The sequence below is a fragment of the Ranitomeya variabilis genome, chromosome 1 (assembly GCF_051348905.1).
Source record: "Ranitomeya variabilis isolate aRanVar5 chromosome 1, aRanVar5.hap1, whole genome shotgun sequence".
In the NCBI taxonomy this organism is placed as follows: domain Eukaryota; kingdom Metazoa; phylum Chordata; class Amphibia; order Anura; family Dendrobatidae; genus Ranitomeya; species Ranitomeya variabilis.
The window spans coordinates 871,054,063-871,073,967 of record NC_135232.1 but is presented as its reverse complement, the minus strand read 5'-3'; the positions used below and the strand labels follow the sequence as shown (position 1 = coordinate 871,073,967).

At 41.5% G+C, this 19,905-nt stretch overlaps 1 protein-coding gene across 6 annotated transcripts in view; it reads left to right on the top strand.

Annotated features, from left to right (window-relative positions):
* The window catches only part of STPG2 (sperm tail PG-rich repeat containing 2), a 1,269,209-nt gene that overhangs the window by 259,536 nt on the left and 989,768 nt on the right, over positions 1–19,905 (top strand). For all 6 annotated transcript variants that reach the window (XM_077277541.1, XM_077277534.1, XM_077277546.1 and 3 more), the window contains 3 exons: positions 10,495–10,602; positions 14,278–14,437; positions 16,046–16,209. In XM_077277541.1, the coding sequence (XP_077133656.1) occupies positions 10,495–10,602; positions 14,278–14,437; positions 16,046–16,209 (432 nt within the window). The remainder of the gene's footprint in view (positions 1–10,494; positions 10,603–14,277; positions 14,438–16,045; positions 16,210–19,905) is intronic.

Here is a 19,905-nt window from a genome sequence, read left to right as displayed (position 1 = left end):
CGGGGGGAGGAGGGCGGAGCCGCGGGGGCTGCGCGCGCATGCGCACCACAGCCACACGCAAAGTCCATACAGCGGGGAATAGGGGCGAAAAAAAGGGGAGGAGGAGGAAGGGACCGGAACCATGAGGGTAATGTATGCAGGCACACCACGAGCTAAATGGCAGAAAAATCCATCTATACCCCACATGTCAGTCAGAGGTGGGGTGGTACCAAAGGGCCGCAGTGTGCGCACGCGCATAAACATCTAAAGCAAACACAATATAACATAATTGTACGGTCAGTGGTGATTATAATCAATATGAAGACCTCCTTCCAAGTAGTATCGCTGGATATTCGTCAGTTCGTCAAATTCTTTGTATAATAGATAAACCGGAGAGTCTTCACAAATTCGTACAGCACAGAGATGGGTGTAACAATTTTTCCAGTCAGCAACTACATATTTCACCCCCTAAGATCAGATCCGCTTGATGACAATTATCTCCCATGTAAAGGAGGAAAGAATACGCCACATAGATCGGACATGTATAACAGTGACCTAAACATAAACATAAACACATATAAGCATTAAAAACAATAAATGTACAATAAAATACAGGGATGGGATTGGAAAGGGAAGAAAATGCAAGGAAAAAGGGGGGGGGGCGAGACAAAAAGAAGGGAAAAATGGGGAAAAGAATGAATGAAAAAATGCGAACAGGATCACGCCACATTAATGCGTAGTTACAAATAAACCCCAAAATTAAGGGATTCATTTAATCCCAGCGGGTTTCATGGTCCCAAGAGTCACTATCCACTTTAGTTCTCGTTGGGCTAATAGTTTTTTAATATTGCCACCCCTAATGCCCATATGTACAACATCAATGGCTCTTACTCTGAAGTCCTTAGGGTCACAGTTATGCGGAAGACGGAAGTGTTTGGGGATAGTTTTGAGGGTTAATACATCTTCCACTGTTTTAGCTGCTAAAATGTCCCTCACGTGTTCTCTGACACGTACCCTCAATTCACGTGACGTGAGTCCCACGTATATGAGGGAGCAGCTACATGTCGCATAATATATCACATTTTGAGTACCGCAGGAAATATATTCCCGGGGGCCGCTGACCATGTGCTGTGCTGGTTACGCTATATTGATGATGTTTTATTTTTCTGGCGGGGTGTTACAGTGCAGCAGCTCGACGAGTTTATGGCTATGCTTAATGATAATACCTTTAATATCAAATTGACATATAGACACGATGCAGACACGATCCAAACACTTCCGTCTTGCGCATAACTGTGACCCTAAGGACTTCAGAGTAAGAGCCATTGATGTTGTACATATGGGCATTAGGGGTGGCAATATTAAAAAACTATTAGCCCAACGAGAACTAAAGTGGATAGTGACTCTTGGGACCATGAAACCCGCTGGGTTAAATGAATCCCTTAATTTTGGGGTTTATTTGTAATTACGCATTAATGTGGCGTGATCCTGTTCGCATTTTTTCATTCATTCTTTTCCCCATTTTTCCCTTCTTTTTGTCTCGCCCCCCCCCCTTTTTCCTTGCATTTTCTTCCCTTTCCAATCCCATCCCTGTATTTTATTGTACATTTATTGTTTTTAATGCTTATATGTGTTTATGTTTATGTTTAGGTCACTGTTATACATGTCCGATCTATGTGGCGTATTCTTTCCTCCTTTACATGGGAGATAATTGTCATCAAGCGGATCTGATCTTAGGGGGTGAAATATGTAGTTGCTGACTGGAAAAATTGTTACACCCATCTCTGTGCTGTACGAATTTGTGAAGACTCTCCGGTTTATCTATTATACAAAGAATTTGACGAACTGACGAATATCCAGCGATACTACTTGGAAGGAGGTCTTCATATTGATTATAATCACCACTGACCGTACAATTATGTTATATTGTGTTTGCTTTAGATGTTTATGCGCGTGCGCACACTGCGGCCCTTTGGTACCACCCCACCTCTGACTGACATGTGGGGTATAGATGGATTTTTCTGCCATTTAGCTCGTGGTGTGCCTGCATACATTACCCTCATGGTTCCGGTCCCTTCCTCCTCCTCCCCTTTTTTTCGCCCCTATTCCCCGCTGTATGGACTTTGCGTGTGGCTGTGGTGCGCGTGCGCGCGCAGCCCCCGCGGCTCCGCCCTCCTCCCCCCGGCGACTTCCTGCGTCTGGCGCATACGGGACCCAATGGTGCCCGTCTGCTCCTGATGCCGGATAGGTCCGGACGGGGGTGGGTGGACCCGGATGGCTGTGCGCGCACGCGCTGTGTTCACAGCTACTAGCGTCACGTGACCGGTCTTTTAGTATTAAAAAGCGCTATAGGCAATTACAATTACACTCCCCTTGAGAAAGCAAGGCGATTAGCGGCGAAACGCGCATCGGGGCATGTGCAATTGGTCTACTGGCACTCTGGTAATGTATGCTTGCATTCACCTTTGACTATCTAGGCATTTTGATATGGGGCACGGAGCATGGACTCAGCCCCCTGCCCTGAGTGATTGTATACCCATAGATCATCAGTGTGATTAGGATCAAGTGTGACTTAGGTTGAATACCAAACATACGTGTACAAATTACCTGCACTGAATGCATATGGGTTAGGTCCCATGGGACCAATGCTATCAGGGTATATTGCTTGCATATATGTTATTTGTACCTCTATTATTCATATAGGTTTTTTCCTTTTCTTACCAGACTACTTTCTGTGTGGTAGACCTTTCTTGTCTGGTGTCTTTTTGCATTTTTGTATGTCTATGGCACCATCACTATATGATGGTTGCCTTTGGTTTTAATATGTCATTGTTAATAAAGATCATTTTCTAACTTTTAATATAAAACTTCCAATTGTCCTCCTTCTTTTCATATTAGTGATTCATGGAAGTACATAGTACTGTTTGTGACTGATGGGAGTCACAAAAATGTATCTGGAAATTTTGGTATTCACCAGCAGAACAGAGTACAAGTTTGATATGTTGTGAACGACTGGTGAGAATGTTGCAGGAGTATCTCGAGCTCAATATCAATGCGATAAGGGGGGTTAGGACCCTTTTTAAATTTTTGTCTTCAAAAATAGAAGAAGGCCCGCTTCCTCATGTAAGAGGAGTTACGGATACCGCGCACCCATTCCCCGTAGCATTATGATAGGCTTGTCTCCCCTGATGAACAGAGCCAAGGGAAACGTGTCGGAAGCCACATTTCTGGGGATGATTTGATCAGGGTCCTGAATTTGTTCTAAGTAACGGGGTAATGTATGGATGCTCATAAAAGCCTCCCCCGGGATTCACGGATATTCTGAACCCTGTTATGATCCTAGTGGCAAGGATCGCGGGTCGGACTAGCTAAGTAACTGAACAGACTACTAGCTCTGGGGAAGTGGTAACTAGATTGACGTCTCTTCACGGCCTGAGAAACTGACTATTCCTGGAGGAAAAGTAAGTCCTCACTTGCCTCAGTGGAATGACCCCAAAGATATAGAATAGCCCCCCACAAATATTAACGGTGAGTTAAGGGGAAAGCACAAACGCAGAGATGAAATCAGATTTAGCAAATGAGGCCCGCTAATACTAGATAGCAGAAAATAGGAAGGGAACTGTGCGGTCAATAAAAAACCCTATTCAAAATATCCACGCAGAGATTGCTCGAGCCCCCGCACCAACTAACGGTGCGGGGGAAGCAACTCCGTACCCCAGAGCTTACCAGCAAAAAGAAATCACATATTAGCAAGCTGGACTAGACTCATCATACACAGAAATCATATTGCAGGCAGATAAGCAAGGAATATTCAAACAGAACGTAGCTTATCCTGAAGAGGCAGAAAACGAGATAATCAGGAGTAATCAGAATAGCACTGAATACATTGACAGCCGGCAACAAGTGGAAGTGAAGCAGAGCTAAATAGGAGCCTCCCTGGTGAATAACGAGGCAGCTGATCCAGCAGACCCGCAGGATAATAAACCAAACCACCAGGGGGAGCCAAAAAACCAAAGTCACACAATACCATCTGTGACCACCAGAGGGAGCCTGAAAACGGAGTTCACAACAGAACCCCTACGAATGCTTCTTGAAAACAGCAATGCTGGTTGAGATCATTCTGTGATTTATTAGAAATAATTAAATCTATGAAGTGAGGTGTTTCTTTGGCCTTCGGGCTATAAGGTGTTGATTTTGCCTTCGGGCTTTTGTGGTGGAGCACAAGTTTGAAGCTATTGTGACATACATCTACCTTTTATCCTCCTATTCTCAAAGGAGGGGGGTTGTTTGGAATTTTAAATGGTGTAATTTGTCTTTGGTGTATTATTATTTCTTATTTTCTCTTCTCTCAGACCGGCTGGGTATATACCCTATGGCATTTTATTGGGATCTTATAAAGGTTAATTATTAAATATTTTATACCTATATGTTTACCTTGCTGCTATTCAAAAATAGAAGAAGCCCTGAGCTTGCATGTCACGCCTTGGAGGTTTTGTCATGCCCGGCAGCCAGCATTCTCTCAGAACGTGTCTTCAGTGCTGTTGATAGTGTCCTGATGGCTAAGCGCATCTGGCTGTCCCCTCAAAATGTACACTGCCTAACGTTCATTAAAATGAACAAGTCATGGATCTCTGATGACTTTTTCACCCGAGTCGCAGATTGCGCAGACTAAGCAATGGTTTCATTTTTAGTGTCATACAGTGGAGAAAAAAGTATTCAGTCAGCCACCAATTGTGCAAGTTCTCCCACTTAAAAAGGTAAGAGACCTGTAATTGGCTTCATAGTTAGACCACAACTATGAGAGTCAAAATGAGAAACCAAATCCAGAAAATCACCTTGTCTGATTTGGGAAGATTTATTTTGCAAATTATGGTGGAAAATAAGTATTTGGTCATTAACAAAAGTTCATCTCAATATTTTGTTATATATCCTTTGTTGGTAATGACAGTGGTCAAACGTTTTCTGTAAGTCTTCACAAGGTTGGCACACACTGTTGGTGGTGTGTTGGCCCATTCCTCGATTCAGATCTCCTCTAGAGTAGTGATGTTTTGGGCCTGATGCTGGGCAACACGGACTTTCAACTCCCTCCAAAGGTTTTCTATGGGGTTGAAATCTCGAGGCTGGCTAGGCCACTCCAGGACCTTCATATGCTTCTTAAATGCTCAAAATCTCATGATACATGGCCACATTCATTCTTTCATGTACATGGATCAGTCTTCCTGGTCCCTTTGCAGAGAAACAGCCCCAAAGCTTGATGTTGCCACCCCCATGCTTCACAGTATCGCTATCCTTAAATGTTTCTAACAATAGTAGTCTATAAAGATGTATTTGTGCCACCTGAGTGTGGCTGAGCAGAAAAGCTGTTTGGCTGTTGCATGAAGTATCAGGGATCCCAGCACTGCAGGCTTACACCAGTTCGTCACCCACCTCATCTTAATTTGAACTTAAATTCAAAGCTGTAAATGCTGGCCCAGACCCTGATACCTCCTGCATGGCCCATAGCCGACTGCTGCTGTGCCATTATCAAATTTCTACTGTCTTTGAATTGATCATCAGTCAACTACCTGTGTTACTAGCCTTACATTTTTATAACATTAGCAGGCTACCAAGCTGATACAGGTGCTTCTCACAAAATTAGAATATCATCAAAAAGTTAATTTATTTCAGTGAAAAGTGAAACTCATATATTATATAGAGTCATTACAAACAGAGTGATCTATTTCAAGTGTTTAATTTTGTTAATGTTGATGATTATGGCTTACAGCCAAGGAAAACTAAAAAGTCAGTATCTCAGTAAATTAGAATACTTTATAACACCAGTTTTAAAAATGATTTTTTAAATCTGAAATGTTGGCCTACTGAAATGTTCAGTAAAAGCAGTCAATACTTGGTCAGGGCTCCTATTGCATCAATTACTGCATCAATGTGGCGTGGGATGGAGGCTATCAGCTTCTGGCACTGCTGAGGTGTTATGGAAGCCCAGCTTGCTTTGATAGCAGCCTTCAGCTTTTCTGCATTGCTGGGTTTGGGGTCTCTCCTCTTCCTCTTGACAATACCCCATAGATTCTCTATGGGTTTATGATCAGTCGAGTTTGCTGGTCAATAAATCACAGTGATACTGTAGTTTTTAAACCAGGTATTGGTACTTTTGACAGTGTGGACAGGTGCCAAGTCCTGCTGGACAATGAAATTTCCATCTCTAACAAGTTTGTCGGCAGAGGGAAGCATGAAGTGCTCTAAAATTTCCTGGTAGATGGCTGTGCTGACTTTGGTCTTGATAAAACACAGTGGACCTACACCAGCAGATGACATGGCTCCCCAAACCATCACTGATTGTGGAAACTTCACACTAGACCTCAAGCAGCTTGGATTGTGGCCTCTCCACTCATCCTCCAGACTCTGGGACCTTGATTTCCAAATGAAATGCAAAATTTACTTTCCTTGTGGAGTGTGTCAATAACTGCCTTCTGGACATCTGTCAAGTCAGCAGTCTTCCCCATGATTGTGGAGCCTACTGAGACCTTTTTAAATGTTTAGAAAGCCTTCGCAGGAGTGTTTTGTTAATTATTCTAAGTTACCGAGATAATGACTTTTTGGGTTTTCAGTGGCTGTAAGCCATAATCATCAACATTAACAAAAATAAACACTTGAAATAGATCACTTAACCTTATATAATTTATGAGTTTCACTTTTTTGTCTTGAAGAACTGAATAAATTAACTTTTTGATGATATTCTAATTTTGTGAGAAGCACTTGTAAGTGACCAACAAACAGTAAATTACTAAAGCACAACAGCAAATCACTGCATATGTATGCCACCTGGTAAGTGTCCCTTTCGTACTTTTGGCACACGACAATTATTACTAAGTGTAATTTTCATCACTCTATGTAATATTGTGACCACACTGGAATTCTAGATTCCATTTTTCTTCTGCTCATTCTTCTGGCACATTAAAGTCTTTCTATGTGTCAGACTTTTTTAGTGACAATGCTCATTTCATGAAAAATTTCTTCACAAAGTGCTTCCATGCTGTGTAATTTGTCTGTTGTTCTCTCCCTTTGCATATTTTTTTTTAATTTTAGAATGGGTGGTCAGATAATTAGAAATGTCATTAAACATATCGATGCTTTCTTCTGAAATTACTGCAAAAAGTTTTTCATTTGTGAAGTGCTGCTAGCTTCCAACACTGAACTGTCTATTTTAAAAGAAAAATCTTTTTCTTAATTTATCAAGGTTACTTAATGGTTTACTTTCTATTGTTTTCCCATAAATTAACACAAAACTTTCCACGAAAGTTGAATGTCCATATTGAGGATAAGTTCCAATGATGAGTATTTGGAGCATTCTTTAAGCTGCGTATTATCATGGGCAAAGAAACACAGCATATTGCAATTGTATCAAAATGTATGGGATTTAGGCCTCTTTCAGACATGCGGCTTGCACGGACGTCTTTTATCCGTGTTTTCTATGTATAAAACACGTACCCATTATAATCTTTGTATGTAGTTTATTTATAAAAAACATTCTCAGAATCACTGAGATATGGTGAAACGATTCCTGAGTTACCAACACATAAAGTGACATGTCAGATTTGAAAAATTAGACTTTTTAATTAAAGGTGTTGTCCATTTTCAGGAAAGTGGACCCTAAACTGAGTGAAATATATAAAATAAAAAATGCAGCATGCTCAACCTACCTGGATCCAGCATTAACTTCCCACCCGGAGCTTTGACTACAGTGGCAATGTCCTGTCCGTAGTTCATATAGCGTAGAATCACAAAATTGACATGACGTCACCGCTCTAGCCAGCCAGTCTCTAAGTTCAGTGGCTTATGCATTGGGCTCATTGTTGTGTGCCATCAAACTCAGTGCACATGCACTGAGGTCAGTGACTAGCTAGACCAGAGGTCTCAAACTGCATTCCTCAAGGGCCGCCAACAGGTCATGTTTTCAGGATTTCCTTGTATTGCACAGGTGATAATTTAATCACCTACACACATAATGATTACAGCACCTTGTGCAATGCTAAGGAAGTCTTGAAAACACGTATGGCCCTCAAAGAATGCAGTTTGAGACCCCTGAGCTAGACCATTGATGATGCACGCTGGTGACATGACATCAGTGCTGTAGTCAAAACACCAAGACCGGAGTAATGTTGAGGACCAGGGCTGGACTATGGGAGGATGGGTTTGTTATTTGATCTATTTTACTCCATTTTCCCTGCAGTGGATAACCCCTTTAACCACTTAACGTCCAATGATGAATATATCTGACATTGGACGCCTCCCCCTGTTTGGTGTAAGCTTCAGCAATGAGCCCGCACATTTTCCAGCACAGGCCCTGATCTGATCAGCTGTCATGTGCCCCTAACAGCAGTGGGTGGAATCGCAATCCCACCTGCAGCTGTTAATATGCTAAATGCCTCTGTTAATCTCAGCGGCATTTAATGTGATTGCACCAGAAGCACAACACTTAGGGTACTGTCACACAGTGCAATTTTGATCGCTACGACGGCACGATCCGTGACGTCGCAGCGTCGTATGATTATCGCTCCAGCGTCGTAGACTGCGGTCACACTTTGCAATCACGGCGCTGGAGCGATGCCGAAGTCCCCGGGTAACCAGGGTAAACATCGGGTTACTAAGCGCAGGGCCGCGCTTAGTAACCCGATGTTTACCCTGGTTACCAGCGTAAACGTAAAAAAAACAAACAGTACATACTCACATTCCGGTGTCTGTCCCCCGGCGCTGTGCTTCTCTGCACTGTGTAAGCACCATAGCCGGAAAGCAGAGCGGTGATGTCACCGCGTCACCGCTGTGCTCGCTTTCCGGCCGGCAGGCGCTCACAGTGCAGAGAAGCTGAGACGCCGGAGGACAGACACCGGAATGTAAGTATGTACTGTTTGTTTTTTTTACGTTTACGCTGGTAACCAGGGTAAACATCGGGTTACTAAGCGCGGCCCTGCGCTTAGTTACCCGATGTTTACCCTGGTTACAAGCGAACACATCGCTGGATCGGTGTCACACACAACGATCCAGCGATGTCAGCGGGTGATCAAGCGACGAAAGAAAGTTCCAAACGATCTGCTACGACGTACGATTCTCAGCAGGGTCCCTGATCGCTGCTGCGTCAGACACTGCGATATCGTAACGATATCGCTAGAACGTCATGAATCGTACCGTCGTAGCGATCAAAATTGCACTGTGTGACAGTACCCTTAGGTTGGGGTTACAATTGTGAGTGCAATGCGAGAAGCTAGCATGAATCTCTTGCATCAATACTCGGCACTGCCGCTGGCACTCGGGACCGCAGCTGAACGCTCTGGTCCCGAGTGCTGCTGTTGGGTATTGATGCAAGAGACTCATGTGAGTTTCTTGCATTGGAGCTGCAAGAGTGACCCCGGCCTAATCCTGCCCATCGGCACCCGTGTCACATGACCGCAGGTTGCTGAAGGGTTGGCATAACAATCCAGGGTTTGCAGGAGACCCCTGTGATTGTCATAGCCGGATAGTTATGAGCGATGCCCAGCGGTCGGCTCTCATAGCAAGTGAGCATTTCTGCTACATAGATCAGGGCTGCAGATGATAACAGCTTCTAGTCTCCCATGGAGACTTTTGAAGCAGTAAAAAGTAAAAAAAATGTTTTTAAAAATATTAAAAAATAAAAAATATATAAAAGTTCAAATCACCCCCCGCCCCATTCACAATAAAACAATAAAAAGACACATATTTGGTATTGCTGTTTTCAGAATTGCCTGATCTATCAATATATAAAAATAATTAATCCAATTTGTTGACGGTGTAGCAAGTAAAAAAAATCAAACGCCAGAATTACATTTTTTTGATCGCTGCAACATTGCAATAAAATGCAATAACGGGCGAGCAAAATGTCGCATGCTCACCAAAATGGTATTAATAAAAACATCAAATCGATGCCCAAAAAATAAGCCCTCACCCGCCCCAGATACCCAAAAATATAGAGATGCTACGGGTCTGGGAAAATGGCAACACTTTTTGTTTTTTACAAACTTTGGATTTTTTTTACCACTAAACCACTTAAATACAAAACAACCTAGACAAGATTGGTGTCTGTGAACTCGTAATGACCTGTGGAATCATAATGGCAGGTCAGATTTAGTATTTGGTGAACATGGTAAAAAAAAATCCAAAAAACAATTGTGGATTTGCACTTTTTTTTGCAATTTCACCGCTTTTGGAACATTTGTCCCGTTTTCCAGTATACGATATGGTAAAATCAATGGTGCCATTCAAAATTAATACTTGTCCTGCAAAAAACTAGTCCTCACTTGGCTATATTGATGGAAAAATAAAAAAAAGTTATGACCGTGGGAAGAATGGGAGCAAAAAATGGAAACGCAAAAACGGAAATGCCCCTGGACTTTAAGGGGTTAAGTTTAAAATTAACTCAATCACTAGGATGTTAAAAATAATAATAATAATAATAATAATGCTATGCTTTATAATTTTTTATTATATTTTCTCTCTTTTGTCTAGGGTACACCAGGACCAGGGAAATATGAAATAACACGGTACTTTGATGTTTCAAACAGGTTGACAAAATCTGTCAGTATTCACCAGCCACCTTTTCTTTCACATTCAAAAGTAAGAAAATATAGCAAATTATTTTTATTGGTAAATTTGCAAATAATAGCATACAATATACTGTTATATAATATCTTATAGTATTATATGATGTTAATATATACTGTATGTTTATACGATTAAATAAATAAATATCTTCTAGTAACCTTGTATTGGTTATAATATTTGTGTAATACCTTTTTTGCTGCGTTAGCAGATCCATACATCCTCTTATTAATTCATTTGATAAAAATATAGATTTTATTTGAACTGTATTTCCAGTTTTAAAGGAGTTGTCAGATTCAGATCGATAAGTCTGCAGTCACTCTGTTTGACTGCAGACTTATGAATTCCCCAGCAAACGTACTGTGCGCTGCGGGGGGTTGCCAGCTTCTGACTTGAGACCAGAGCATATGTATGTTTTATACATACTCCGTGCCAGTGGCCCTGCTTCCATACACTTGTATGGCACAAGACCATTCCCTTTAGTTGGTCACACCCACTGGATAACCACATCATTAGTTGGGGCACGGCCTCACTCAATACAAGTGTATGGAGAGAGGCCATGTCCACTAGACGGCCTCGAGCCAGGATTGTGTATCACTCATACATGCCTTCTGGTCCAGGTCAGAAACTGGCAAATCCCTGCAGCACACAGTGCATGCACTGGGCGGATTCATAAGTCTGAAGTTACACAAAGTGACTGCAGACTTATCGATTTGGACAAGACAACCCCATTAAGTAACGTTTTCAAAGTATTTGGGAACTCTGAAATGTATAATCTTTTGCTATATAATTTTTCGATAAATGGCTAACTTAGGCAGCAATACAGACGTGTATTATGGAAATCATAGTGAAGGCAGGGCCATAGAGTCTCTAAGTTTACCTCAAATTCTAAAGAAATCAAAGCACTTTCTTTAAGATTCTTATGTAATCACAAATAAATAAAATAACCAGGAATCAAAGAGACCAGATGAAAACTCAGGTAGCAGTAAAAGATAAGTGTAAGAGAAGTTGACTATAAATGATGATCAAAGCTTTCGAAATTTTAATTCTCCTGCTTCAGCGAAATTTTCCCAGAAGTTGCAGTTAATAACATTGCCTTGAAAAGATTTATATAACATAATAATGTCTGGTGGCTGTAACCACGACCCCGCCCTGACTAATAGCATTTTAGCTGGCTGTCAGTCAGTGCCAGAGTGTAGTTACAGCCATCGCTCACTTTGCACTGAGCAGTGAATGAAGCCACGCTGACACACCCCTATAACTGAGAGCCCAAGTCTGCCAAGAGGATTAAAGTTAATGTCCTCCTGGCATTGGGGCTATCAGTGAGGCATCTGCTTGGCCTCAGAACGCTATTAACTTGCAGATTAACCCATAGCTGAAGGTTAATGGGCAGGTTCCCATTAAATATAGCCAAGAAAATACAGGTGCACTCTCAAATGCTATAATATGCAAACATTGAATATTTAAAATTGCAACTGCTAAAGAAAATATACATTTATGAATCTAGGGAGGGAGTGGCCTAAGTATATCAACAGCCTTTATCAAGGGGTGCATAATTATTAGGCAGCTTGTTTTTGTCAGTCAAAATGGGCAAAAAAGAAGATGTATCTGACTCCAAAAAGTCAAAATTGATTACAATTTTTACAAATTGAAGCAGCACTCTTGAAATTGCTAAGTTAGTGGGGTATAATCACAGAATTATCAAAAGTGTTCGTTCAAATAGTCAACAGCATTGCAAAACCATGTTGAGAAAAGTAGACACACACTAACTGCCAGAGATTTGAGAAGAATCAAACGTGATGCAACCAAGAATCTATTATCCTACAGAGCTGTCATATTCCAGAACTACAACCTCCCTGGAGTATCCAGAAGTTCAAGGTATTCAGTGATCAGATACATGGCCAAGGTGAGGAGAGCTGAAAACAGACCACCACTGAACTAGACACAGAAGTTTAAATGTCAAGACTGGACCAAGAAATATCTGAAGAAAGATTTTAAAAGTTTTATGGACTGATGAGATGAGAATGACTCGTGACGGACCAGGTGGAAGGATCAGTAATGGGTGAAGACCTCCAGCAAAGTGGACTTGGGGTAATGCTATGGGCTGGTAATTTGCTAGTTGGAACTTTTTGGGTTGAAGATGGACACACAATCAACTCCAAAACCTACCGTTTGTTTTTAGTAGTCACTTTCTTCAAGCAGTGGCATAGGAAAACATCTGCATTGTTCAAGAAAGCTATGATTTTTATGCAGCACAATTCTTCATTGGATGTATTGAAGTTCTCCACTGATTGGCTGACTGGAAAAGGCCTTAAAGATGAAAGAATAATGACATGGCCCCAACCTCTCCTGAACTCAACCCTATTGAGAACTCGAGGGCCTTTCTTAAACCCAGGAGATTTACCAGGAAGGAAAACAGTAGACCTATCTTAAACAGTGTCTGGGAGGCTGTGGTTGGTGCTGCCCAAACAGTTTATTATCAGTTTCAGAAACTGACAGCTTCATGGATGGAAGACTAAGGCTATGTTCACACGTGACGATTTTGCTGCTTTTTTTTCTGCAGAATAACCTGCTCTATTAGCAGTAAAGATACTTCAGAAAAAAGCAAGTTTTATTTGCTCTTTCCTGTGTTTTTGCTGCAGTTTTTGCTGCGATTTTGTCATGCTACATTTGTCTCTTATGCATGCAGATAAAGTGTAAAGACAAAAAAAAATCATATTCTACTTACTAAAGTCTTTGCACAAAAAATGCAGCAAAATCTGATACCTGCGTTTTTTCAACACCCATTACTTATAATGGGTGAAAAATGCTGCCAAAACGATGAAAGAAGTGACATGCTCTGTTCTGCAAAAACTCAGCAAAGCACAAAATACTGAGGACAAGCTATGTGCATGAGATTTCTGAAATCTTACAGACTTTGCTGGTACTGTAAAATGCAGCTGAAAATTTGCATAAAAAAAATGCAGCTAAAACGCCATGTGTGAGCATACCCTTATGACTGTTATTGAAAAGAAAGGTGGCATATTTGTTATAAATAATTTTTTTGAAATGTATTTTTGCAAATGTTGATTTGTTTATTTATTGCTCTCACTTTAACAGTTGAAAATAAACAATTGAGATGGTAAAATTTACAGTTTTCTTTTAGCTGCATAATTAAGCATACTAATAGTTTCTCAATATTTATGTACATATAGATATTCTCCTAAGAAAGGCAAAATCTTATTTTTAGTTTCTTAAATATTCACCTTTTGTACTGACCGACAACATTATAATTGTTCAATTATAAAATTAATAACCAAAAATACAAATTGCCTAATAATTTATAATATCACTGTGTAAAAAGTCACGTGACTTAGTTGAAAATAACCCTTCAGCTGCTTTTCATTAGTGCCACTTACTTTACCATCCATTTTTAACCTTATCCAAACTTTTTTGACGTGTTGATGTCATCAATTTCTAAATTAATCATTTTTTTTTAAATTGAAAAATGTTTAATTTTCAACATTTGATGTGTTTTCTATGTTATGAATAAAATATGGCTATAGATTTCCAAATCATTGCACTCTTGTTTTCTTTACATTTTTACAGTGTCCCAACTTTTTGGGAATTGCGGTTGAATATGTAGTTTAAAATATAAACATCAGTCTACTTTGAAGTTTTTAATCAGCATTTCCTTGTGTGCTACACTAGCGATTTCTACCCGTGAAATCAATAACCCCAGCACCAGGCACATATAATGAACAGCGCACGGCATTTGAGGCTTTGAAGAAAATATCAAGTATGGCACAGACTCCTTTTGGCCATACCGCACTCCGATTTACTAAGGAGCCAAAGATGGTGAGAACACCAGGTAAAAACATAATACTGTATATTGTTCCCAAAGTATCAATCCCATACAATAAATGCAGAGATATGATGTTGTTTCAATGCATTTTTTTATTATTTTATTTGAAAAAAACAAACAAAAGAACTCACCTCTACTTTACTCTCTACCCAAATAATCCAACAAATCACTAAAGTTACTATTACACTTGATTAAATTGGTGCAACAGCTGTTAGATATGACAATACTGTTAGATGAGTGCTGCAGATGAGGCGGTGTTTGTAAGATCAGTGTTAGCAAAGCTGTAAGTCATGATGTGTCTTTTCACATCACAAAAAGAAAGTCAGCTCTGACCTTCTCTGGATGATTTTCCTTTTTTTCCCCTGCATGACACTTCCTTCTTATGATTGGTTAATGCCACGCAAGTGAAAAGTAAATGACCCTAGAGATGAATCTATGCTAATGACCCATTGGTTGAAGGCAAATAACATGTAAACTTTGCTAGCTAATATATCTGCAATTGAGATTATAAATTAAAAACTTCTAATCAGCTCTGCCTTCACTATTCCACTAAATATTCCAGGTTAGTTTAACATGCTCAAACTGGTGAAATGTCCGCTTACAAGACTGTTTCAGTTACTTCCCAGTTTGTATGTACAAATGCAGACCTTAGATGATTGTGATATTCCTAAGGACACCTTAACACTTTGCTTTTCTCTGCATTTCAAAACCTCTTTTTAAAGTCTCTGAAGATTGTTATAAGTAATAGGTTACATGTGAGGCATAATTTATCCTTAATTCTTTTTCAGACCTAATATATTCAGATGCTACATTTCATATCTTTTATCATAATACTAAATTGTGTCTTTAAATATAGTACATTTCACAGATAATGGCAATGAAATGAATCTCTGTGGGAAGCCTGAACTGTAAAGTTCTCTAGATCATCCTCACAAAAAGAGCAAAAATGAATCTTGGCTTGCTATAATGAAAAGGAAAGATAGAGAAGTATGCTTGATTATGGGCATGATTAATAATAGGATAAAACTTTTAAGAAACCCTTTAATCGTGTAACTTCTTGCATCATATTCAATCAATTCTGACACTTATTATCGATTGCACTAATTGCTCAAGAAAAGAAAATAAACTGTGGTATAAACAGGACTAACTGGTGGCCTAATTTGAAGCTTCAGGAACACCATTTCATTTCCATAACTGGACCATCAACTATCATAGGCCTTTAAAGTGGTTGCCCACTACTTTAGGTTGTTTGCCTCCTGTTCAAATCAATATCGGGCTGATGTGCAGTACCTGACAGAGCAGCTTCGTAACTGAGCACTTCCGTCAGCTGCCAGCACCAAGAACAGCTGATTGTTGGGGATGCCGGATGTCACACCACCATGGATCAGACATTCATGACTGATCCCAAGAATAAGTAATCAATGTTAAAGTAGTGGACAACCTCTTTAATGGTGTTGATCTTCTCATATAGGCAAAATTGATTCATTGGTTCCCCCCATGCTCTAGAATCCAGATGCAATGGCAACCACTACACCCACCATAGTTACGCCCCTATCGCTAATTACTTTTAGTCATAATTGTCAGTGTGTCATGTAAGTTATTCTCTGCTTCCAGGTCCAGGTTCTTACAATATATTTAGCTATGGCATAGCAAAGGAGAGCTTAAAGAAAGCAAATCAGGAGAACTTAAACAAATCCGCCTTTGGATCTTCTGCTTCTCGTGCTTTGTACTTTTCAAATAAGGATGCAGTGTGGACTCCAGGACCCGGACATTATGCTGTAAGTTTCATAGGACATTTTCCTGATCGGCCTTATTGTTCTAAATTAAACTTCTAGAAATCTTATGGAAACTAGTTGAGGGTGGAGGATTCATGCTTATTGTTCTTCATCTCCATTTTAAACGATTAGATGTAACACGGTGTGGTGCAGCAGTAGGAAGCGACACATTCATATCCTGCGCCCCACAGTGTTACATGAAAGTGTGGGTCCTGGATGTGTGGATTTGTGCTGTGAGGGCCTTATGCCCTTGCAAGCTGCATCTACCGATGCTATGGATTTTCCAGGAAAAAATGCTTCACAGTTAAATGAGGCAGACCACCATTCCAAACTAAACTCTTTACTGAATGGTAACTTGGTAAGGGTTATATACAAATAATAGTGAGTACAAAGTCTTATGGACATTTCTAGTGATAAGCGAGCACGAAAATGCAAGGGGACTCGCTATTTGAGTCGAGCAAATACTACTCATGTGTTCGACCCAAGTAACGAGTATAATGGAAGTCAATGGAAAACTTGAGCATTTTTGTTGCAGCCCCCTCCCTGGAGGTCTAAATGGGGTCTAAAAATTGCTGAAAACGATGGAAACAGCGCTAAAACGGCATGGGAACAGTATAGGGAAGACCCCTGGAAGCATCCCTGAATCCCAGGTCGCTGCTGGGGACAATGTTGTAAGGTCATTATGCCACTTTTATGGACTGACAATAAATCATACAAATCTGCAGATAAAATTGATTTAACTGGAAATAATGTTAAGAAACATTCTTTCTAGGATAAAGACTTGAATATAAGGCAAAATAAATAAGTGAAAAAAAAATGCTCCTTCACACCTTGGGCTATGTTCACATGTAGTGTTTTTGCACGTTTTCATTGCTTTCAATGTTGAGAAAACATTCTACAGGAAATGTAATTTTAACATTTTAATACCTTATCTGTCCATGTGGTGTGTGTAAGACATGATCATACACATCCTGTTTAATTTATGAAGGAGGTACCTTGAAAGTCACAATTGTTTTTTTTTTGGGGGGGGACATTAGGCGGCCATCACTATTGTTAAAGGGTCATTAAGTGACCCACACTATTATCAGATGGCCAGCAGCCAGCCCTCACTAAGCATTTTTGGAGGACAAGCAGATGGATATGCTATAGATTATTAATTATCCACCTGAGGTTGGCAGATTTTCTTTTTCATGTTATTACTGTAAAGTTTAAAACTTGGAGGGCCAACAGGAATTGCAGATAAGGGGGGTATTATTGTAGAATATTGAAGGGATTTGAATCTGCCCTGAAAAGATTTTTTTCTGATCACCAAGCTGTCCAAATACTGTAACATTTTATTAGACCTCTCCGCCTTGGGAATGAGAGATGTAAATATCTCCTTGTAGTCTGGGACTAAAAGGGTGGCCAACCAGTTATTAGTGTTGGCCAAAATGCGTACAATGCATGGGTCACAGGAAAGCCAGCGGAACATAAACTCAGTCATTTGTGCCAGACTGCAAACAGTTAAGACTTCCCTGTCCTCACCAAGAGGGCGACTGCTCATGTTGTCCTCTTTGTCCTTCTCCTCCTCCTCACTCTCCTCCTCGTCTTCAGGCCGTCCATGCTGAGCAGATGGAATGAAGGTGGTGTGGGTACTACCATCTGTGATGCAGGAAACCAGCTCCTATTGGTCCTCCTCATCTTCTTCATTCTTCATTCACGTTGAGTAGATGAGATGGGCTGCGTAGCATCACTCAGTATAGTTTCTTGCTCCATCTCAACTTGCTCTGCCTGCAAAGCCTCCTTTTTAATTGTGATCAGCGAGCGTTTCAGAAGACAGAGAAGCGGAATGGTGGTGCAGATTATGATGTCCTTGCTGCTCACCATCTTTGTCAAGTCCTCAAAGTTTTGAAGAACCGCACGGATGTCAGACATCCATGCCCACTCATCAGTTCCTATGTTTGACCGCAATAAAGACATGGATTGTGTAGCTGGTATTCAACTACTGCCCTCTGCTGCTCACAAAGCCTTGCCAACAGATGGAATGTGGAGTTCCAATGCATGGTGACATCGCAACCAGTCGGTAAGCTGGAAGTTGAAAACGTTGCTTTAGCACTGCCAGAGCAGCGGCAGCTGTTGCCGACTTGCAGAAATGGGCATACGCGTGGCATTCTTTCACAAGTAGCTCAGGCAGATCTGGTCAGGTTTTGAGAAACAGCTGAACCACTAGGTGCATGACAGTGCGACAAACGCTGCCTCTGATCGGCAGTAAATCATTACTGCCGGTCAGACAGCTGTGGTTTCCACTCTGTCACATGAGAGCATGAACCAGCAGCTGTAATTGAAGATAAAATGTTTCCTCTGGTCACTGGCATCAGCTGATATGACTACTGCTCCCATCAGCCTACGCCTGCTGCCACTAATAACAGAAAGATCAAGCGGTGGCTCATGGGAGAATTCATCAGTAGAGATGAGCAAATTTGCTTGGGTTCTCTCTTATTCGGCAAGCTATAGTGATTGCTGAAAAAGCTGCAGAGGGAACCCAGCTTCCTGGAATACGCTGGATGATCCGCTGATCGGCGCCGCAGCTGCTTGTACCACGGCTGTGTGACAGTCATGACACATGTATGGAGAGCCTGTTTGTTGGGCTCTTCAGGGCCAGCGTCAGCACCCGGTGTACCCGGACAAGTTCCGGGGCCCTGGTGAAACGGGGGCCCATTCAGGGTGGCGTTAGGGGCAGGCAGCTGCCTAGGGCCCCCACTCCCCCAGAGGCCCTCAGCTAGCGGCACATCAGCAGCCGCTATGGGGCCTCTGTGAGGCAGGGGGGCCCGCCTGTCACCAGCGCCAACTCCACCGCCGCCACCGCATTGAACTATACCGGCGTCTGCCAGTAAAGTTCAAATCAAATGATGGAGGAGAGAGCGTCACCTGACGCTCCCTCTCCCATCATTCCCCACTCTGACACTGCTGCTGTGGGTGCACGATGATGTTGTTGCGCACTCGCTGTGTGTCAGGCAGTGCAGCGGCAGCTGCCGAGCAGGGAGCAGCGCGGGCACTTTGAGAGGTGAGGAGTGTTTTTTTTTTTGTAACTGTAACAGTGAGTACTGGACTATGGGACCATTCTTGGGGGGAGGGGGGCTGTGCTGTATACTACATGTCTGTGCTATATACTACATGGCTGTGTTATATACTATGTGGGCTTTGCTATATACTATATGGGCTGTTATATGTTACGTGGGCTGTGCTATATACTACATGGCTGTTCTATATACTACATGGGCCGTGTTATATACTATGTGGCTGTTGTATATACTATATGGGTTTGTTATATGCTATGTGGGCTGTGCTATTTACTACATGGCTGTACTATATACTACGTGGCTGTGTTATATAATACATGGCTGTGTTATATGCGATCATGAATCGTGGTATGTCTTAAAGGGGGTGCCCACTGAGACTCCTTCGCCCGGGGCCCTCAAAAACCTGGAGCCGGCCCTGGGGCTCTCCATGCATTTGTCATGCCTATCACATAGCCGTGACACATGCAGCTGCGGCACCGATCAGCTGATAGGCCAGCGCGATCCAGGAAGCCAGGTTCCCTCTGCAGCTTATTTGGCACGCCTTATAGCTTGAAGAATGAGAGGGAACCCGAACAAATGCACTCATTTCTATTCATCAGCTGGCGCCTGTGCTCTAAATAACTTATAAAAAAACAGCTTG